The 20505-nt window shown below is 43.4% G+C and overlaps 2 protein-coding genes across 2 annotated transcripts; one reads left to right on the top strand and one right to left on the bottom strand.

Annotated features, from left to right (window-relative positions):
• Positions 1-305: 305 nt before the first annotated feature.
• LOC133136761 (digestive cysteine proteinase 1-like) lies at positions 306-8165 on the top strand. The gene is made up of 11 exons (XM_061254477.1): positions 306-512; positions 977-1036; positions 2698-2790; positions 2926-3098; positions 3941-4190; positions 4277-4472; positions 4677-4870; positions 5250-5341; positions 6118-6279; positions 7050-7239; positions 7731-8165. Exons 1-11 carry the CDS (start codon positions 428-430, stop codon positions 7916-7918), a joined length of 1683 nt encoding a protein of 560 aa, XP_061110461.1. The 5' UTR covers positions 306-427; the 3' UTR covers positions 7919-8165.
• Positions 8166-8849: 684 nt separating this feature from the next.
• LOC133137258 (cytochrome P450 2K1-like) lies at positions 8850-20202 on the bottom strand. Its single transcript, XM_061255423.1, has 9 exons — positions 19952-20202; positions 16674-16833; positions 16165-16314; positions 14424-14584; positions 11198-11368; positions 10533-10674; positions 10063-10250; positions 9306-9447; positions 8850-9198 (listed from the first exon to the last, which is right to left on the bottom strand). The coding sequence occupies exons 1-9, from the start codon at positions 20135-20137 to the stop codon at positions 9014-9016; spliced, it is 1485 nt and encodes a 494-aa protein (XP_061111407.1). The 5' UTR covers positions 20138-20202; the 3' UTR covers positions 8850-9013.
• Between the last annotated feature and the right edge of the window lie 303 nt (positions 20203-20505).

Raw genomic sequence — 20505 nt, 5'->3', positions numbered from 1 at the left:
GATACTGTACAAGCATGGCCCTCTGTTCAAATCCGATGCTCGTTAGTAGAGATACACGTTTACAACCTCAGAACCACACACAACCACGTTGTGGAAAAAATATGCGTGATAATGGTACCTGATCTCGCCTAATTACACTGGACCGTTGCTATTTTAAATGTTGCACAACATATCAGCTGATGTCAGTACAAGTGTCATGTGAGGACCATCACCGCGGTAGTCATATGACCTACGATCGAGCCACGCCTTCTCGTGTTTTCATTGGATGACATCGTCTGACAAGACGTATAATTGGTGAACATGAACCTTCAATCTCAGTGTTGGCAAAGTGTGTGGCGTTTTGTAATTTGTAAATAGTACTCACCGTCAGGCACCTTATCGGAGTTAATGTGTAGTTTTTTGTCAAATCTTAGTAACTTGATGCTATATGCAAACGATTCTATCTAACGATTCCTCCTCGTTCAGAATGTGGATCTCAAGCATTTTAGCAGCGTTCTTTGTCTACGCTGCAGGTGAGTTTGTCTGTGGGACTCTATAGTACGTTAGGTAGCTAGCTATTTTTGTGAAAGAACAGTTTGATTAAGGTTTTGATTGTGAAGGATAATATCTGACTATAAATAAAGATTATTTCCAGCGTGACTGAAAAATAACAAATTGAATCATGCTGAATGAATTTGGCTTGCTAAATGGACAGTTTTGATCTGAATAAAATGCACAGTAGTATTAGTCTTGAAGCGTAAGAACTAGATGGACAGGATACTGGCTAGCTTGCTACAATCTGATCTTGAAAATTGATCGGTGTAGTAACTTTCAGGAGAAATGAAGCATACACAGCCAGCCTGCGGGAAATAATGTTTCATTGCTTTACCAATGTCCTTTCACAGTTGTATCTGGCTGTCGCATATGCACTCTTTGATTTGCACTCTTTAATATGCGCATAAATTGAGATTCTAAAACACCTGACTTCCTTCTCCAGTTTCGGAAGGCACGCCCTTAACCACTACACCGGACTTTGGGAAGGCCTACCACGTTAAAGGTGTGTGTCCAGTCACCAATTCCTGTGCACAAGGAAACGACTGCTTCACATCTCACATCTATAAACAGGCCTGTGCATGATGATCAGGTTTACAGTGTCATTTTTGCCATCAGTGTCTCAATGCTGTGTACATTTTTCCTAGAGTGGGCACATACTATACAGTATCACAGACTATAAGTCTGTTTGTTCGTGTGTCTTATTACGGAGTTCCCTGGACTACTTTTAGCACACTACATACTCAGAAGTACTGCTTCATTGCGTTATGGTACTGATCTCTTTATGCTAATTCTTCAATCAGCAGGGAAGTCTTGTGACAGACTGACCAAAGTCCTTCCCCAAACCCATCCCTTCTCCTCTTTCAGTTTGCATTGCCAGACTGAACACCTTCTGAATTTACTGAATGTACCTATTGAATGTATTCCTTTCTCATCTCCATTTATTTTATTTATTTTTTAAATTCCTTAACCCACTGCCTTTACCTTTTCTCTGTTTCCCTATTCTATTTCTATTTCCTTTTTGCCAGAATTCCCTGAATGTCATCACCCTTCATGTTACTTATGGCCAAAATTTCCCTAGCTGTGTCCACCACAATCCTGATCCTCTCTGATTTGGTTTATATTTCACTTGCACAATTTATAACCATAGCAATGAATGCCAGAAACCGAGATGACATTATTAATGATTTTATTTATTTATTTTGTCACTGCTCCCATGTTCTTTTCCCACTATTCCACCTCCTGTTCTTTCCTTTTCTGCCCTCACCTGCCCTTCCATCTTCCTTCTCTCACACTGCTTTACCCCCACAGTGAAAACGTATAGCCTGGTCTTTAGTCAACTTGCAGTCCTCCTCGGTACACCCATATTCTCTGCCCTTGTGGTGGGGCGAAATGGCTCAGGCAGTAGGAGCAGTCGTCTGGCAGTCGGAGGGTTGCTGGTTCGATCCCATGCCCAGGCTGTGTTGAAATGTCCCTGAGCAAGACGGCTAACCCCCAATTGCTCCTGACGAGCTGGTCGGTGCCTTGCATGGCAGCCAACCGCCGTCAGCGTGCTAGTGTGTGTATGAATGGGTGAATGAGAAGCATCAATTGTACAGCGCTTTGGATAAAGGCGCTATATAAATGGCAACCATTTACCATTTACCATTTGTGCACCATTTTCATTCATACTGCTGCAATGTGTCCATAGTGATGCCAATGACACCTCGGTGATCGGGAAGGTTAAGTTTACTGCTTTTTCTCTTAGTCTCTTCAACTGGCACTCCTTAATTACCATTCCCCCCTAGTTACCCTCACTTCTCTAACTTCCTCAATCTGTCTTTACAAATTTCCACATTGCACAGGCGTCATTAAAAATGCTATCTGCTCCCCATCTATTCTAGACCTGTCCACCTTCATTCCAACTACATATTTCTCTTCCCTGTCTTTGTTTTCAGTTCCTATTCTTCTTTTCTCTTTCCACCACTTACAACTCCTTCTTAAAGTTCATTTATCAGTGATACAAGTAACATTTTCCAAAAACATACAATGCAACCAACAAAACAAATTCTAAATTTGAGCCTTACCACCAAAGGTAGATGTGGGATGAGTTCAGGTGTATTTAAGTGGGAATTGCTGTTGGTTTGGCCTTGGCACAGGTGTAATGGGTGTACACATCTCCCCCAGGTGTTATCTCGCTGCCCTACGCTGAGATCAAGGAGCCATTTGAGGCCTGGTATGACCTGCAGGGGAAAACAAGCCGCATTGACTACTACCATGGTGAGCTCCCCTCCAACAGTGCAATGTCCTCCTCTTATCACAAGGAGGCAGCACAGAGGAGCTATTTTTCTTTAATATGTTATGGCAGGATGGTGGGTGTCCTTCTTGCACAGAATTAAACCATTACTCTTCCAGGTCAGGTGTCCACTTTCCAGAAGGGGGCGGAGAAGCCGTGGGGCTCCAGCTATAAGATCTCCCCAGAGACTACAGAGACTGAGTTTAATGTCATGAAGTGTTTCCAGGTCAATGGCACAGAGGCAGACCCAGTCCTCCCCCAGGGGGTGCTGCCATCCCTTGAGGGGTTCAAGGTAATCTGTCTGTGTTCGTATGTGTGTGTGTGTGTGTGTGTTTTGTACGAGGGTGTTGGGTTTGAGATGCTGCTGACTGCTCTTCACTGAAAGATATTGTTGACCAGCTGAACTTTGCACTTGTGGGCCTTATAGGAGAAGGATGGTCAGCTTTATCGTGATGGCCTTTTAAAGTGGCAATGTGTAAGATTTATGTTTTTGGTTGTTTTAGTGACATCTCTGTTGGTAGGTGGTAATTGCAGCGTAATTGCCCTCTGCAAATCCAATTGTCACAATGCAGTTCAGTGGCCAAAGCCTATTGTATCAAAACTAGTGACATTTATATTGCCATGATAGGTAGGCTACCTTTTCTTCCCCAGACTCCAGTGAGCTAGCAATTCACTACAGTCTGCCGTCTTCTTCCATAATAGTGCTGTATTGAATGTGTAATTCGTATCGCTTCCTGTATGTCGCTTCAATTTTGGTTGGAGGGTCAGTCCCCTGGACCACCAGTCTGGAGGAGAGAGCAAGGCATTAGACACAGGCATTAAAGACAAGGAAGCCAGTAGTAGCAAGGCAAGAGGTTACTCCAGTTATTGCAGACATGGTGGAAGTTTAACAGCAGCTGTCTGAACCAATTTCAGTCAAGAGCATTTAGCATATGGCTAAATGGTCCTTTTAAACAGAATTTGTTTAATTGGTGAAAAACAGTGTAAATTGGATCAAACCTACCATGATTTGTATGTGCAGGACACCTGTATCCCTAGTAATAGAACCACTCACCCACCCTCCCTTTTTCACATGGCTCTCATGTTTGTGTCTGTGTGATTGGTGATGGATTTTGAACTCCGTTAAATCCCCAGTTTTTGCGGATGGAGTACTTTGGCGGCGTGCTGTGTGAGGTGTGGCAGAATGTGACGATAGTGGGGCACAAGAAGAACACCTACACCCTGTGGGTGACGCGTCCAGAGGGTGACAATGAGCCCACCACGCCCTGGCACTATGAGATGATGGGGTACAACACTCTGCTGGGTTCACACTACGATAAGTACCTGGTGGACTACAGGGAATTCAGCTCCCACGTGGACTCTAAGGCCTTTACTCTGCCTGATGGTGAGAGGGTGCGGTGTTAGCTCTAGTGTCTGCCATCGCTGTCCCACTAATGTGCCTTCACACTGCTCTTTCCATCTTTTGCCTAGGTTTGAAATGTGGATCATTTCCTGGGCCAGGAGTGGAGCATCAGATCCTGGCCAATCCCATGCAAGACCTGATCCACACCACCTCCAAGGGTCACGCCCGCCAGTTCTTTGGACACTTCAAAGAAAAGTTCCAGCGTCGCTATGGTGATGAGAAGGAGCATGAGGCGCGAGAGCATTCCTTTGTCCACAACTTGCGGTGAGTGTGGAGGTGGGAATCTAATGGAGGTGTTGTGCAAGTGTTGGGAGTGATGGTGTTCAGTGAACATTTAGGTTTTATTTATTTATTTACTTTTATTTTTATTTTTTTCACAACCTGAATGTTTGGGGTTTTAAATGCCCCCATCACTCAACATTAGCTTGTTTAATCTCAAGCCCTTGTTGCACTTTCTCATACCTCTAGTTTCATCCACTCCATGAACCGGGCCGGCCTCTCGTATAGTTTGGCTGTGAATCACCTGTCCGATCGCTCCCAGGAGGAACTGGCTTTGCTCAGAGGCCGCAAGCGTGGAAAGTCCCCCAACAGAGGGCTCCCTTTCCCCCAGGATCTCTATGGCTCTGTTATTGTCCCTGAATATCTGGACTGGAGGCTCTATGGTAACAATATTGGGTTGCTTTCTATGGCAGCATCACACCAATGGCAACAGTGTATTGAATGAATGTTTTTATGGCAAGGTGATGGAGCTTAACAGAACTGTAGAGTACTTTTCACATGGTGGCACACTGCTGTGAATAATGGTGTGGTTTAGAAACACCACACCATCTCTGTACAGCCTCTTGAAGGTATGGGCTATGGTCCCTGAGTGATGCTCAACTAGTATTTCTACAGGAACTGGTCTGCTATGTAAATTACGTTTTGGTGCAAAGCAATTTCCTCTGGTTGCAACAAGAGCACTGTGCTCTCTATAACCATTGTTTTTGGTTTTAGAGGCTTTTCTCATTCTCCTGAACACACGCCTCCTTTTTCCCTTCACAGGAGCAGTTACTCCAGTAAAGGACCAGGCCATTTGTGGCTCCTGTTGGAGCTTTGCTACCACTGGGACAATAGAGGGCGCTCTCTTCATGAAGGTGATGCTGTGGATCTCGTGGCGCACACTCATGCACACATATTCACCTGAGGTTTATTACTAGAACAACTTCAGGCTAGGGGCATAATCAGAGGGCAGGAAATGAGGTATTTTACACATTTGAAAACTTGTATTCTGCAAAATGAACACATGCCCATCAGTACTGATCCAAAGAAAGAGGACCTAGGACAGCCCTGTCTATTTCCACCTCCTGCTTTTCCACCCTTCTCAGGTCCTTTGGTTCCTGGGGCGGCATCCGTTTTGAAATGGTTCACTGAGACAACTTCTCTGAAGAAAAATACATTATCTACTTGTGATTGATGAGCTAGGAGGCCCAGTGGATGGCAACTTTGTGCACAGAGGCTTTAAACCAGGGGTACTGAAATCTGGCCCTCAGATATACATTGCTTCCCTCTTTAGGGACTTATTTGAACCTGATGCACCTGGTATGTACAATCTCTTGCCAGTCAAGATCAGTTGGACCATCAGGAGGACTACTTGCCCCAGGGCTAGGATTGAGGGTCCCTGGCGGAGCTCTGGAGCTGGGATGAGTGCTGCTGAAACTGCAAAAGGACAACATCTCACATTTATGTTTCTGCTCACAGAGAGCAGTTGGAGCTGTTGTCCATGATGCTGCATACTCTTGACTGAAATTGGTTCAGACAGCTGCTGTTAAACTTCCACCATGTCTGCAATAACTGGAGTAACCTCTTGCCTTGCTACTACTGGCTTCCTTGTCTTTAATGCCTGTGTCTAATGCCTTGCTCTCTCCTCCAGACTGGCTCCCTGGTGGTCCTCTCCCAGCAGATGCTGATGGACTGCACCTGGGGCTTCGGAAATAACGCCTGCGATGGAGGGGAGGAGTGGAGAGCGTACGAATGGATCATCAGGCATGGTGGCATCGCCACTCTGGAGAGCTACGGCGCGTACATGGGCATGGTGTGTGTTTGTGTGCGTCTATACGGGTTTTAGACATGCATGGGCATGGTGCGTCCCCAACTTTGTTCGGCCTCTTGACCACTCCAATTAACCTCATTGTATTTGTTCTAGAGATATTGGCTCTTCAACAAGGGGGGGTGGCACACAAAGTCACTTGAGTGGAAATTGGGGCACAATTTAGCAAAAAATGCTCAATTGTGCTGCTTGGCAATTTAATTTCAATATTTGATCGCTTACTTCATCTGCACCACTTGGTGTATGACTTCATAATGAAGGCTAGTAGATACTTTGGTTAAGAATAGGCAGACCTCTCTGTTCTGCCACCACAGGATGCCTGGCACCTCCCCCTCTCCGCATTTGCACTTCCCGGTCATGACTGCTGTCTGTTCTAGCCCCACGGTGGTGGAAAGACCTCCCTGTAGAGGTCAGAACAGCAGAGACTCTGACTACCTTCAAACGCAGACTGAAGACTCACCTCTTCAAGCTGCGCCTCTCCCCACTCCTCCCTACCTCCCTGTAATTTATAACCATGTTTGTTGTTACTGTAGTTCTCACAATTGGGTATACTTGTTTAATTATTACTAAGGTTGTGGATGTTGCTTGGATGGTTTTTTTGCTACTTTTGTTTGGTATTGCACGTAAGCTGTTTATTGTTGTTTCTGCATATATGTGTTATTCCTAGCTTTGTGTTTCCAAAAACAGGTTTATAGATATAATCCTTTGTCATCAGATTAATCTACAAGGCCCAAGTCCTTATCCTGTTTTTGCAGAATGGTTTCTGCCACTACAACCAGTCGGAGATGACCGCACGTATCCGGAGCTACACCAATGTGACTTCTGGTGATGCGAATGCCCTGAAGGTTGCACTGTTGAAACAGGGGCCTGTGGCTGTTAGCATTGATGCTGGGCATCGCTCTTTCGTCTTCTACAGCAACGGCGTGTACTTTGAGCCCGCTTGTGGTAAGTCCCAAAACAGCCCTTTTACCAATATGACCTGTATCTACATGATTGTATTACATTACATTTACATTATTGGCATTTGGCAGACGCTCTTATCCAGAGCGACGTACAGTTGATTAGACTAAGCAGGAGACGATCCTCCCCTGGAGCAATGCAGGGTTAAGGGCCTTGCTCAAGGGCCCAACGGCTGTGCGGATCTTATCGTGGCTACACCGGGATTAGAACCACCGACCCTGCGTGTCCCAGTCATTTTGCCTTAACCACTACGCTACAGGCCGCCTGTATGAGTTGCACTGCTGCCATACAATTAGCTGATTAGATAATTGCATGAATAAGTAGGTTTAATAAAGTTAAAGTTCCTAATAATATGCTTAGTGAGTGTATATTCAGAATATTGGAATCCAGTTCATTTCCATGCATTTCCAGAATCTGAGAAGTCTTTGATATTGCAGTACTTAGTCCAATAACGGCAATGTTCTCTGGCTCCCCAGGCAACAAGACTGAGGACCTTGACCATGCAGTGCTTGCAGTCGGATACGGTGTCTGGGAGGGGCAGCCTTACTGGTTGGTGAAGAACTCATGGTCCACCTATTGGGGAAATGATGGCTATGTGCTTATGTCCATGAAGGACAACAACTGTGGTGTGGCCACTGATGCCACTTACGTCACACTGGCGTGAGCAGAGCACCCTCTGCTGCTTGCTGGAACAACTGCAGAGAATGTTTCTTTTTCGGATGTTAATTTGTCCAAAAAGTATTTTGTTGCTGGTGGGGTCTAGTTTTGCCAGAGGAGTGGAGTTTAAGGAGAATTTTGCCATGTTTGCTGGCCACTCCCCTCAGTGCCTCACACACCACTTTCTAAAGCACTTTTAAATGCAGTAATGCCATGTTTAATTGTGATTTAATAAAAATACCTTTTTCATAAAATTCCTGTGTCACAGGCTTTCCTCATTGCCTTCATTAATCCTTCAGAAATAAATCTAGCTTATTTATGGAAAAATGGACCGAGACAGGTTGATGGGATCCAACAATGTTTTAACCTTTAAGTGCTAACGGTTATACATAGGAGACTGCAATTGCCTACCAGTATTGTGGCTCTATATAGATCGCTATCTATCTTGGTGGATGTGAACATGCCTCTGTCCTACAATGATACAATTGCATATCTTATCTGCACTAGTACCAGATGCAGATATCCTGAGTTCTTGATGACCTTAAAACAGCTGTGTGCAGTGGTGAGTCAGAGAATGCAGGTTAAAGCCAATGGACGTTATGTTAAATGTACGAATGGCGATATTCAATGGCGCATTGCAAAATGTGTGGAATGAATGGCTAGATGTGATTGACATGCAGGAGACTTACTTACTCGCTGAACCACCTGCCACAATCACAAAAATGGCAGGAACATCAATGACCCTGATTGCGTTCTCTGTATGCCCAATGCCCTTTGTAGCACAATTGACTGCTGACTCAGTCTTTCATTACCAACGGTTTATTTTTGTATGGTTCGAACACTTTCCTTTGCCTCAACTTTAACATGCACGGTTTTCCTGTAACCCAAAGCCAAAAATTGGTATGGGATTTCTCTGAAATTTATAAAATGGACAGAAATAAAGAAAATGCAAGTTTTTTTATTTTTAAATAAACACAAATATGAAAATTCACATTGATGTACAAAATTACTACAGCTACTTTAATAAGGCGACCATGTGACAGTAAGCAAGGTTTCACATTAGTCTGCCACTTGTCTTTCTGTTCCAAGGCATTGACGCATGTCAGTGGCTGATGGCACAGAGCTCATAGGGTGTGGGTGAGCTGGTGACCCCAGGGCATGGTGAGAGGTCCAGATCCTGAGGCTGGACTCCTGGGGGGGGTTGGAATTTGAATCTCTGTAAGAAGCTGGTGAAGAACAGGAAAAGCTCCATCTTAGCCAGGGTCTCCCCAATGCATTTTCTCTGACCTGTGGGAGATGAGCGGAGAGAGGGGACTGTTGGGGGACCCTGCAGGAAGTTGTGGCGCAAGGCTATTGGACTGAAATGCATGTCACTATGGCAACGGATCACTGACCAGCAGAGAAGGGCATGAAAGCGTCTCTCTTAACAAACCGGCCCTCTGCGTCCAGGAAGTGCCCGGGGTTGAATTTGTGTGGCGTCTGCCACTGGGTCTTGTCATACAGCACAGAGGACAGCAGGGGGATGACTGGGGTGCCCTGTACAGGAAAGGAGCTGTAATGTTACCGAGGACAACCATCTCAGGACAGGACTGGCCCATCTCCCAGGTACTTTAGTGTGGTTCCAAAAGAATTAAGAACAGAAGAAAAACTTGCTTTTCATTTATTTTTTTATAACTGCAAACAAGATGTTTTTCCACTTCTGTTCTCAATTTGTCTGGCACCACACCAAATCAAAATAGCCAAGCCATCTGTGGAAGGCAGAAGCACTACAGTTAAAATGTAGAGGTCCCCCACTGTTTGCATACGACTGTAGGTTCAACAACACACTGAAGTACATTACATTACATTACATTACATTAATGGCATTTGGCAGACGCTCTTATCCAGAGCGACGTACAACAAAGTGCATACCCATAACCAGGGACAAGTGCGCTGAAAGACCCTAGAGGGAAGTACAATTTCAACTGCAGAAATGCAAACCTATGAGAAAAACACTACAGTATCAGACTTTGTTCAGCTGTAGCTAACAAGATAAGCTTATATAAATCAATTGCTTATTTGTTGAAGAGAGGCAGAACCCCTGGTTGAAATGTCGAGGTCCTTTTAAATGATCTGCCAGTTGCCGCAGTGCAGAGCACATTCTGATCTGACCTTTGGGATGTGGTAGCCCCTGAAGGTGGTGTCCACTTTGGTCTCATGGAGCAGGTTATTTGGAAGTAGGTCCCCAAAGCGCTGGATCTCATGCACCACCGCGTCTGTGTATGGCATGCGCTTGCGGTCGTCTGCTCGTGGGGGGCGCTCTCTGCCGACCACATTTTCTATCTCAGCCTGCACCTTCTCTGTTGGGAGGAGAGGTGGGGGAGAAGGATGGTGACACTTCTGCAGTATTGTTATTCAGTTTTGTGTGGCATTGGTTCTTGGTGAGGGTCCACACCGAGGTGGGTATAGTGTGTTCGGTGTTATTGTGGGAAATTCACACAGCTGTCAAACTTAAACGCCTGGACCCAGCACAAAGTTGCAGCGGTGAGTCTGGTATGGACACACCACTGGAAAACCACAGCAATTGTAAACAATTTTCAGCTGGTGACCCAGTGGGCATGCAGGCAGTGGTCGTGACGCACCCTGAATATGGGGGTACTTCATCATGAACAGGAGACCCCAGCGAAGGGTAGTGGATGTGGTCTCTGTTCCTGCAGCAAACAGGTTCGATACACACCGCTCCATATTCTCCTCATCAAAGTAAGTGTTGGGGTTGTTGTGTTCCTGTAGGGACAGGAAGGTGAGAGCAGCAGTCAGCATTGCAGGTGCTTCATGTGTCATTCATATTTCCTGCAAAGAAGCCATTTGAGAGGCAACTGGAAAAGGGACACATTCAAGTCCAGGTCATGAGGCCAGTAGTACTGCTGGTTTACCATTCTACCTGATGATTAATTGAGTGATTACTGCCACCGTTTTGCCAGAGATTAATCTCACCTGGTGTCCTAGGTTTAAATCTGTCCTGATTAGAGGGGAAGAATGAAATGCAGAAGTAGTACTGGCCAGGTTAGAGTATCCCTACCCAACAGCTTGTCAGACTAACAATAAGCATTAGGGATTGATGGTTCAAACTTGCATTCAGTGTATTAAACAGCCTTTGGTGTCGCATGAATCACCTACAACAGTGGAAGGCCGCAGAAGTCTTGACAGGTAGGCAAGCTTAATTAACACCTCTGCTTGAGATTCAGCATGCAAGTGATAGGTGCAAGATAGGATAAGTCTACTGTGCTGAAAAGTCTCTCAGTCTCACCTCATTTTGCCTGATGATGAAGGAGTCGATGAAGCTCCTCACATCATTACAGTCATGTTCTGCTTTGTGCTGCTGGTACACTTTCCTGTAGTAAGACCATGCCTCATTGGCATTGGTGGCAATCTTTTTAATATCACCCATCAAGAATGGTATAGGGAATGCATTGTATAACTGCAAATAAAGATAGAGATAGTCAGTATTGTAATGTCTGAACAGAACAGTTACAGTGGTGTGAAAGTGTTTGCCCCCCTTCCTGATTTCTTGTTTTTTTGCATGTTTGTCACACTTAAATGTTTCAGATCAAATAAATTTAAATATTAGTCAAAGACAACACAAGTAAACACAAAATGCAGTTTTTAAATGAAGGTTTTTATTATTAAGGGAGAAAAAAATCCAAACCTACATGGCCCTGTGTGAAAAAGTGATTGCCCCCCTGTTAAAACATAACTTAACTGTGGTTTATCAAACCTGAGTTCAATTTCTCTAGCCACACCCAGGCCTGATTACTGCCACACCTGTTCTCAATCAAGAAATCACTTAAATAGGACCTGCCTGACGAAGTGAAGTAGACCAAATGATCCTCAAAAGCTAGACATCATGCCGAGATCTAAAGAAATTCAGGAACAAATGAGAAAGTAAGTAATTGAGATCTATCAGTCCGGAAAAGGTTATAAAGCCATTTCTAAAGCTTTGGGACTCCAGCGAACCACAGTGAGAGCCATTATCCACAAATGGCGAAAACATGGAACAGTGGTGAACCTTCCCAGGAGTGGCCAGCCGACCAAAATTACCCCAAGAGCGCAGCGATGACTCATCCAAGAGGTCACAAAAGACCCCACAACAACATCCAAAGAACTGCAGGCCTCACTTGCCTCAAGTTAAGGTCAGTGTTCATGACTCCACCATAAGAAAGAGACTGGGCAAAAATGGCCTGCATGGCAGAGTTCCAAGACGAAAACCACTGCTGAGCAAAAAGAACATTAAGGCTCGTCTCAATTTTGCCAGAAAACATCTTGATGTTCCCCAAGACTTTTGGGAAAATACTCTGTGGTCTGACGAGACAAAGTTGAACTTTTTGGAAGGTGTGTGTCCCATTACATCTGGCGTAAAAGTAACACCGCATTTCAGGAAAAGAACATCATACCAACAGTAAAATATGGTGGTGGTAGTGTGATGGTCTGGGGCTGTTTTGCTGCTTCAGGACCTGGAAGACTTGCTGTGATAAATGGAACCATGAATTCTGCTGTCTACCAAAAACTCCTGAAGGAGAATGTCCAGCCATCTGTTCGTGACCTCAAGCTGAAACGAACTTGGGTTCTGCAGCAGGACAATGATCCAAAACACACCAGCAAGTCCACCTCTGAATGGCTGAAGAAAAACAAAATGAAGGCTTTGGAGTGGTCTAGTCAAAGTACTGACCTGAATCCTATTGAGATGCTGTGGCATGACCTTAAAAAGGCAGTTCATGCTCGAAAACCCTCCAATGTGGCTGAATTACAACAATTCTGCAAAGATGAGCGGGCCAAAATTCCTCCACAGCGCTGCAAGAAACTCATTGCAAGTTATCGCAAATGCTTGATTGCAGTTGTTGCTGCTAAGGGTGGCCCAACCAGTTATTAGGTTTAGGGGGCAATCACTTTTTCACACAGGGCCATGTAGGTTAGGATTTTTTTTCTCCCTTAATAATTGCATGCAATAAAATTGCATTTTGTGTTTACTTGTGTTGTCTTTGACTATTTAAATTTGTTTGATCTGAAACATTTAAGTTTGACAAACATGCAAAAAAATAAGGAATCAGGAAGGGGCAAACACTTTCACACCACTGTACATGTTGCAAGTTACCAGAATGAATAATGGACCTGGGTCTGTATTTATGAAGTATTCCAGGTTTCTCCAATCAGGTTACCCAAACCATGTTCTTCCTTGTAAGCGATTTTAGCCAACCTGGGTATGCACTTTATTGTACGTCACTCTGGATAAGAGCGTCTGCCAAATGCCATTAATGTAATGTAATGTTCTAAATTAATATTGATTATGAGCAAAATGACACTACCAACCTCAGACCAGTGCTCCTTTTCTGAATTCAAGTGCTGGCAAACATTTCAAAGCTCATGAAAGGATTAAATCACCCTCATCCACATAGTGCCCATACTGTAAGACGATTGCTAAAATATGGCAAAACCATAATACATTTCAGTGATGGCATGCTATATAGTCATTTCAGATATTTGAATCTCACACCTTAAAAAGGATTAAGATGGTGGTTGGTCACACTTTCTAGGTTCTTATATGCAATTTGCACAGGAGAGCATTGAAGAAACACAATGAAAGTATTGTATGTTCGTTCTTTAGTTTTGGAAGGGTAAGGGTTTTAAATGTATCATACTATTTTCAAGTGGTTGAGAATGGTCTCCTCGTTGTGCGTCACACGAGGATGCCCCTTCCCTGTAACTCGTGACCCATAGTGCCGCTGGCCTCCAGGCAAGACGATGCAAACATTTTTTACCAATGTTAGGTTCACTTAAATTAGAGTGCCTTTTAAGGACCATTAGCCTATTTCTGTTTATATTAATTTAGCTAGCTAGTTTGCTTTCATAAGGTCACATTATCGATAACGTTAGCTAGCTTGTTTGTTTGTTTGTTTTCATAAGGACGTTATAGTTGTGCTCATCTCAACCTGGCTATCTAGCAAAAAAATATATAATTGGATAAGTCAGCGTCCTTACCTTAGCTATCGACTGTTGATATACTATGTGAGCTAGCTTGTGAAATTCCCAAGATGAGCGTGACAGTTTGGGTATATACATAGATAGTGAGAAATTTAGACTTGGAAAAAAATGTTTTAAAATGCATTTTAAACAAATGGAAACATGGCAAATGGCAGCAGACAATAGATTTAGAATATTGCAAATAAACCTATCCTTCCAATTCCGGATTATTGGCGTTGAAGCTAATGTTGTTTAGCCACCTTTGTCTGTGGTGTGGATGCCAATTGCCCCCATTCCCGGTTCTATTCTACAATTGATGGCTGTCGTTTGCCTTAATTAATAGTCTCTGGCTCCAACTGGCAGAGGTGTGGAGATTCCTTTGCAACTATGAATCAAAGTTTAATGATAAAACGGTCATCAGGTTAAACCGTTATCTGATCCTGAACCATGTCTGGTCAGAAGTAACTATAAAAAGGTATGAAAGTATAATTTCTAACCAATTTCAAAACAGCATTTACCTGCACCATAGGGCTGACAATCAGTCGAGAACTCTCACTGACCAGCTGCTGCAGACGAAGGAAGTGTGGGTCATCATACTGAAAGCGTTGACCAAACACCAGCACACAGATAATGTTGGAAGCAGCAGAGTTCACATGTATTGTGGGGTTGAAAGGCCTGCCTGTTTGGGAGAAGAGGAGAAGTACATATACTTCAACATATTTTACAGTTATGATAATGTAATGAGGTTCATAACATTTGCAATATCGGTTGCTGCAATCATTCAATGTCAATATTTTGATCAATTTCATATTTGAAATTATCTGCGCTCTGTATCACAAAGCAGGATTAGGCTACTTAGGTGGATAACCCAGTTCCCTCAAATCTGGAACATGGACCGAAGTAAAAAGGGAGGAAGGTTCCAGGTATTACTCCAGCCAACTCCCTGATCCGGCTTCGTTATGCAGGTCCGTGGCATGTTAGTGCAGTGAGAACATCTAGGGACATCAACCCAAGTGCCTTTTACTTTATTACACCCACTTATTCCTGCAATTATCTAATCAGCCAATTGTGTGGTAGCAGTGCAATGCATACAATCATATAGATACAGGTCAGGACCTACAATTAATGTTCACTAGGGGCGTTTCTAAACTAGCAATCAACAAGCTTCAGTAGTTCGAGCAAGCAATCTGGCCATTTCAGGTTTTTTTTAAAAATGCAAACACCACAAGGAATTGAATGTTACACTATTACAGTTATCAAATAATTTCTGTTGCTGTTGGTTGACTTATGGCCTATCAAACCACCAGCAAACGTCTATGCTGTATCTACATAAAAATGAACAAAGCAATACAGCATTGGACAAATGTTGCACAAAATATTACAATACGCCGTTTACATTCAATCCATAAGCTACAGTCACACAGGCAAGCAATCTGCGGCCATTTCAGAGGGTTATGAATGCAAACACCGCATTGAATTGAATGCTACAGTACTATAGTTGACAAATAATTTTTGTGTGTTTGAAATCTAGCTGTTAGTTCACCTATGGCTTATTGTATGGCGTTTTTCCATCAGTTTATTCGTTGACACGCAAATTAAAACTCTTGAACACGTTTGCATGCTTTTATGCTTTTAGTTGCTGCCACATGATTGGCTAATTTAACAATATTGGCATTAACAAGCTGGTGTACAGGTCTGCCTAATAAATTGCTCAGAGTGCATTTTGGTAAATGGTAAATGGTTGGCATTTATATAGCGCCTTTATCCAAAGCGCTGTACAATTGATGCTTCTCATTCACCCATTCATACACACACTCACACACCGACAGCAATTGGCTGCCACGCAAGGCGCCGACCAGCTCGTCAGGAGGGTTAGGTGTCTTGGTCAGGGACACCTCGACACAGCCCGGGTGGGGGACCCCAACCCTCCGACTGCCACACGACTGTTCTTACTGCCTGAGCCATGAGCCACCGCTTTTGCAGGGTATTATTTCAAATGATTGCCCCATTTACTGCCCCAACACATGCATTTACTACATTTGTTTTTTTTGGAAGTTCTCCTGCACTTGAACATGCATATACCAGGTAAGGCTTTGTGGAGTGTGAACGGTTATCAATTCATGCAATTTTATTATTATCATTGTCATTCAAGCACAAGGCGTTTACCATGATGTAGTCTACTTTCTTACCATCTGGTATAAATCTTCTGGTTTAAAGGAAGTTTTACCCAGGTGTAATTCTTGTTTGAGGAAGGCTCACCTTTGTATTGTGCAAAGATGTCCAGCGTCTGCTGTGCCTCGTCTATGATGCGGTCCTCAATAGTACTGCGGCCCATGCCAAAGTCCCGCAGAGTGGACAGCGTGAAGCGGCGCATGGTCTTCCAGGACTCGCCCACCCCAAACATAATGCCTGCCAATGGGGACAGAGACAGAGGAGATCTCCAGGTACTAGGGACTATTATACCGGTGTCTTTTAACCACACTCTGTCAGTGGCATAGCGTTAGTAGCTAGGTTTCCATTAGTATGAATTTATGTGAAAATGTCAATTCTCAATTTTGCACAAGTTGCCTTATGGGAATAAGATAAGATCATTTTAAGAAAATGCTTGACCTTAGCTGTTCATTTGTAGTCTGGGGAAATGCATATTAACAGGTTGGGCATGAAGGCATGTTGAAAGCAACAAATAAATAAGATGTGCACAATTCCACATGAACACCCTTGTAAAGCGTGTTATCACCCTTATAAAGTGTACACTTGCTCAGTCTCACCCTTGCCTTTGGATTTATGAAACACTGAAGTCAAGCCCCTCTCCCCAAAGTCATTTGCCTGGGTCACCAGAGCCTCCTTCACAGCATCATATCCAGTTAGAACGATGTACTTCTTCCTGGCCATATGGAAGGTGAACACTGGTCCATACTGCTCTGCTAGCTGGAAGTGTGGAGAGGGAGAGGAAAGAAGGAAAAGTAGAAGTTGGTGGAGAAAAAGAATGGAAGCAGGAGATGTTTGGAGGTGAGAGTGGGGGGGGGGGGGTTGAAGTGGGGGAGAGACATAGCAATATATTCATTACATTAATGGCATTTGGCAGACGCTCTTATCCAGCGACGTACAACAAAGTGCATACCCATAACCAGGGATAAGTGTGCTGAAAGACCCTAGAGGGAAGTACAATTTCAACTGCTACCTGTACAACAAAGATAAGGACTAGGGCCTATTTGAATTATTATTCTTTTTTTTTTTTAAACAAACAAATAAACACACAAACAAACAAACAAAGCAAAATGACCAAACTTAACTATCCAAACACTGCTTACCCAGCCAACTAAAAATGCTGATACACAAAGTAAATCACAGAAAGACAATTAAGGTTCACAGGGAGGTATGGAGGGACGGGGAGAGGTGCTGCTTGAAGAGGTGCATCTTCAGTTTGCGCTTGAAGGTGGGGAGAGATTCTACAGTTCTGACCTCAACGGGGAGTTCATTCCACCACCGTGGAGCCAGAACAGACGGTAGTCGTGAGTGTGAGGTGGAGGTTCGGAGAGGGGGAGGTGCCAAGCGGCCTGTGGAGGCTGAAAGAAGAGGTCTGGCAGGGGTGTAGGGTCTGATGATTGTTTGGAGGTAAGCTGGGGAAGACCCCTTAACTGCTTGATATTCAATCTGGCAATAGCAGGAGGAGGAATAGGGGAGGTGACATGCATCACTAAGAGGGTGAGTTCCATCCTCTCCTTTTGGCCTCAATTTTTGCACTAATGTCCATAGGCCTAAAGCCAAAACGAGCTAATGCTACTGTAGCGTGGTGCAGTGAAAGCGAAGGCTGGTAGCAGGTTAGCTCGACAACGCTCCCTGATGACGCAACCCTCAAATTGAGAGGCCTAAATCCCACCTGGGACTCAGGCAATTTTACACTCGTTACGCTACCTAGCTACCGATTGCTGTGAGTTTTCTGTTCTACACCGATAAGCCACAACAACCCTTTACCCCCGTTTTCAATACTCTTAATAAAACTGTTTCACTAGCAGAGACATGGATGATGGCTGAATTTGAAGGGCACGTATGCCATCAAGACTAAAGTACAAAGTATAAAGTCCTAAGAAACGAGACATGTTTGGTACACATAATCTTCACAAAAAGCAGAAATATCATACATTTACATGTTCTAAATTTTTATTGCACCAAATCTAAATCTGCTAGGGACAAAACAATTCATCCCCAACATGTTGTCTGTCACTAGAAAAACAAAACATTCTCTTAACATTCTGCAAGTGTTTTTAAAATATATATAGTTGACCAAGTGTACTCATCTTAGTTCTGGAAGACATTTTCAGTTACTCTAGAGGGCGCCATCACGCAAGCTATGTATGCGAGAGACATTTCAGTAACAGAACAGCTTGAAAGTACGATAAGCAATGTTAATTATCAAAATAAATCTTAAACTACTCAAATTATGATTTTGGTTGTATAGTTATATTTGTAACTTTTCAGACAGATAACTTAATAGAAGTGAGTTATATTTGACGAAGCAATCGGATTAACATGCAGCGTCTTCACATCGTGTTAAAAAGATAAATACAATTGAGAAACAGTTTTAAATCACCAAGCAGCGACAGAGAATACTCAGTACCATCTGATCTAGTCAGCTCTCCCCAGTTAGGCAGTTTAGTAACCTATGCATATATTTTATTTGCATAACGAAATTGTGTACATAAACATTATTTGCGGACTTCTTTCTCCGGTCTCAAACTCGGAAAATAGACTGGAGTGGAAAAGATCTGCAATGCGTATAGGCTACTAGGTTGTAAACAATTTTGAAGCGCAGGTTTTGTTATTGCTGGTGTATCTTTTTGGTAAGGGTAGGCTAGGCTACTTAGTGATTAAAACAGTTTTTTTAAAGAAGCTGTGTGTTACTTCCCAATTGATTAGTCCTATATCGTTGGCCCGCTAAGAATGAATGTACGGCTTGAGATCAATGATTCGTTTAAAGTTTTGTGCCCCACCAATTGTCAGCTCAGGAGACGCCACGTAATTGAATGCTTGCCACTTTGTTGCTATGACTAATTACTTAGCTTGCCAGCTCAACTGAAGCAGTTAGACAACCGACATATCACCAATTAATCACAATTAATATTATATTCTTACAGACCTCATAGACAAGAGATTGGAAACAGGGCTCTGAATGGTATACAATTCAATTTGCCTGTTGTCACAAAGTATCTCGTGATTTCGTAGTAAACTTTGAAAGCACGTGAATTTACGGGAGTTTCCCGGGGGAAATAACGGGAGAACGCCGGTAGACAAGCTAAAATGTGGTAGAAACCCAGGAAAACGAGAGAATTAGCACCACCAGGTTCCACCAGAAGTTAACGTCTGTTCAATGGTAGTACTTCCTCCTGAGGAATGTGGTTTGTGATTATGGTTGTTTGACTATCACATACACTAAAATACATTGATTTGGAATGGGAGCGAAAAATAATCCATAGGTAGGTTGTGTAGTTCACGATGTTCCGAATAGCACCTGAAGCACCCCTGCATAGCAGTCGTTTAAATAGACTACTTGAAAACACAATGGCAAAAATTAACGTGATATTCGACAATCTCAGGAGAGCACCATGACAGAGTTCCGAGTTACTGTATTATGGCGATCCCCTGCTGCTTTTATTTTTTGGAAACCCAATTTACCAATTAGCACACCATCACGCCATGCAGTGTCATTAAATGCGGTTATACTAAATGCATACAACCTGTATGCAAAGCAAAGCATTCAGCTTCCGTTTAGCTTCTGAAATTCGATACCAGCCAGCTTGAAATGAGCGTCACCTGTCCTGATGCATTATGGAACATACGGTTTTAAACTGTAGACTACTAATCCCTGCAGTTGCTTCATTTTATTTTTAGTCGTTTTAATTTGTGCATTTAAATGTATAAATTTATAATGCCAAATAGCCATTTGTTAATCTTTTTGTTGTGTACCGATGATGGGGTGGCGAGCGGCCCCCTTCGCCACAATGAGCGCACCCCCAATGCCGATTCATACCTACAGGCATCGTTTTACCTTGCACATGGTTCTCTGAGGGAATTTCATGTTGAGGATGTTGAGATTGCCGATGAGGGGCCAAGGTTTGGGTCCAGGGGGGAACTTATAGGGGCTGCACCTTTTTTTTGAAGATTTGAAAAAGAGGATAAAGGAGAGCACTGCGGCGCACAGGAGGAAGAAGAAGATGGAGAAGGTGTCTGCCATGAGGACCTTGACTATTGACTATTGACTATTGACGCTTCTGCTTCTGCTTCTGCTTCTGCTTCTGCTTCTTTCACTCTTTATGTCTCTTTATATCAGGATGCCATCCAAATATTAACTGTTGTTCTGCAGAGCTGTTTCTGAAACCACCTTTATTTGCCTCATCCTCCTTCTCATTGGTTGGTACCGCGTCCTTATCAATTGAATTATATTGTGAATACTTTGTAGCGACGAAGTATCTGAAATTGAATCGATTCATCTCTCTAATATGGCACGAAGAAAGAAGCTATGTGTTTACCTGCCAATTGATTAAGCCCATCATTGGCAAAGTTGTTAATCAAGGAAAATGATTGAAAACAGGTCAAGACCAA

The sequence above is a fragment of the Conger conger genome, chromosome 9 (genome assembly GCF_963514075.1).
Source record: "Conger conger chromosome 9, fConCon1.1, whole genome shotgun sequence".
In the NCBI taxonomy this organism is placed as follows: domain Eukaryota; kingdom Metazoa; phylum Chordata; class Actinopteri; order Anguilliformes; family Congridae; genus Conger; species Conger conger.
Note: the sequence above shows the minus strand (reverse complement) of the source record. Positions and strands in the feature narration are given on the sequence as shown.